This window comes from Pteropus alecto, unplaced genomic scaffold, assembly GCF_000325575.1.
Source record: "Pteropus alecto unplaced genomic scaffold, ASM32557v1 scaffold339, whole genome shotgun sequence".
Classification (NCBI taxonomy): Eukaryota; Metazoa; Chordata; class Mammalia; order Chiroptera; family Pteropodidae; genus Pteropus; species Pteropus alecto.
The window spans coordinates 431,242-431,508 of NW_006442509.1; the positions used below are offsets into that span (position 1 = coordinate 431,242).

A 267-nucleotide genomic window follows, 5' to 3' on the forward strand; every position below is an offset into this window, starting at 1 on the left:
TTCCCGCCACTCCCGCCGCCCCGCAGGGAGAGGCAGCTGCAGGCGGAGCGGGGCCTGGCCCGCGTCCGCGCCTTCTTCAACGCCCCCGTGGTCATCTTCCACCTGAACACCCTGTCCTACTTCTGCTTCCTCTGCCTCTTCGCCTACGTGCTCATGGTGGACTTCCAGCCCTCGCCCTCGTGGTGCGAGCGCCTGGTCTACCTCTGGCTGTTCTCCCTGGTCTGCGAGGAGCTGCGGCAGGCACGGCCCCCTCCCCGCCCGCCGCCC

The 267-nt window shown here is 70.4% G+C and overlaps 1 protein-coding gene across 1 annotated transcript in view; it reads left to right on the forward strand.

Moving 5' to 3' along the window:
• The window catches only part of TRPM2 (transient receptor potential cation channel subfamily M member 2), a 37,693-nt gene that overhangs the window by 22,801 nt on the left and 14,625 nt on the right, over positions 1–267 (forward strand). The window contains 1 exon segment of the mRNA XM_015597627.1: positions 27–240. Coding sequence (XP_015453113.1) covers positions 27–240 — 214 coding nt within the window.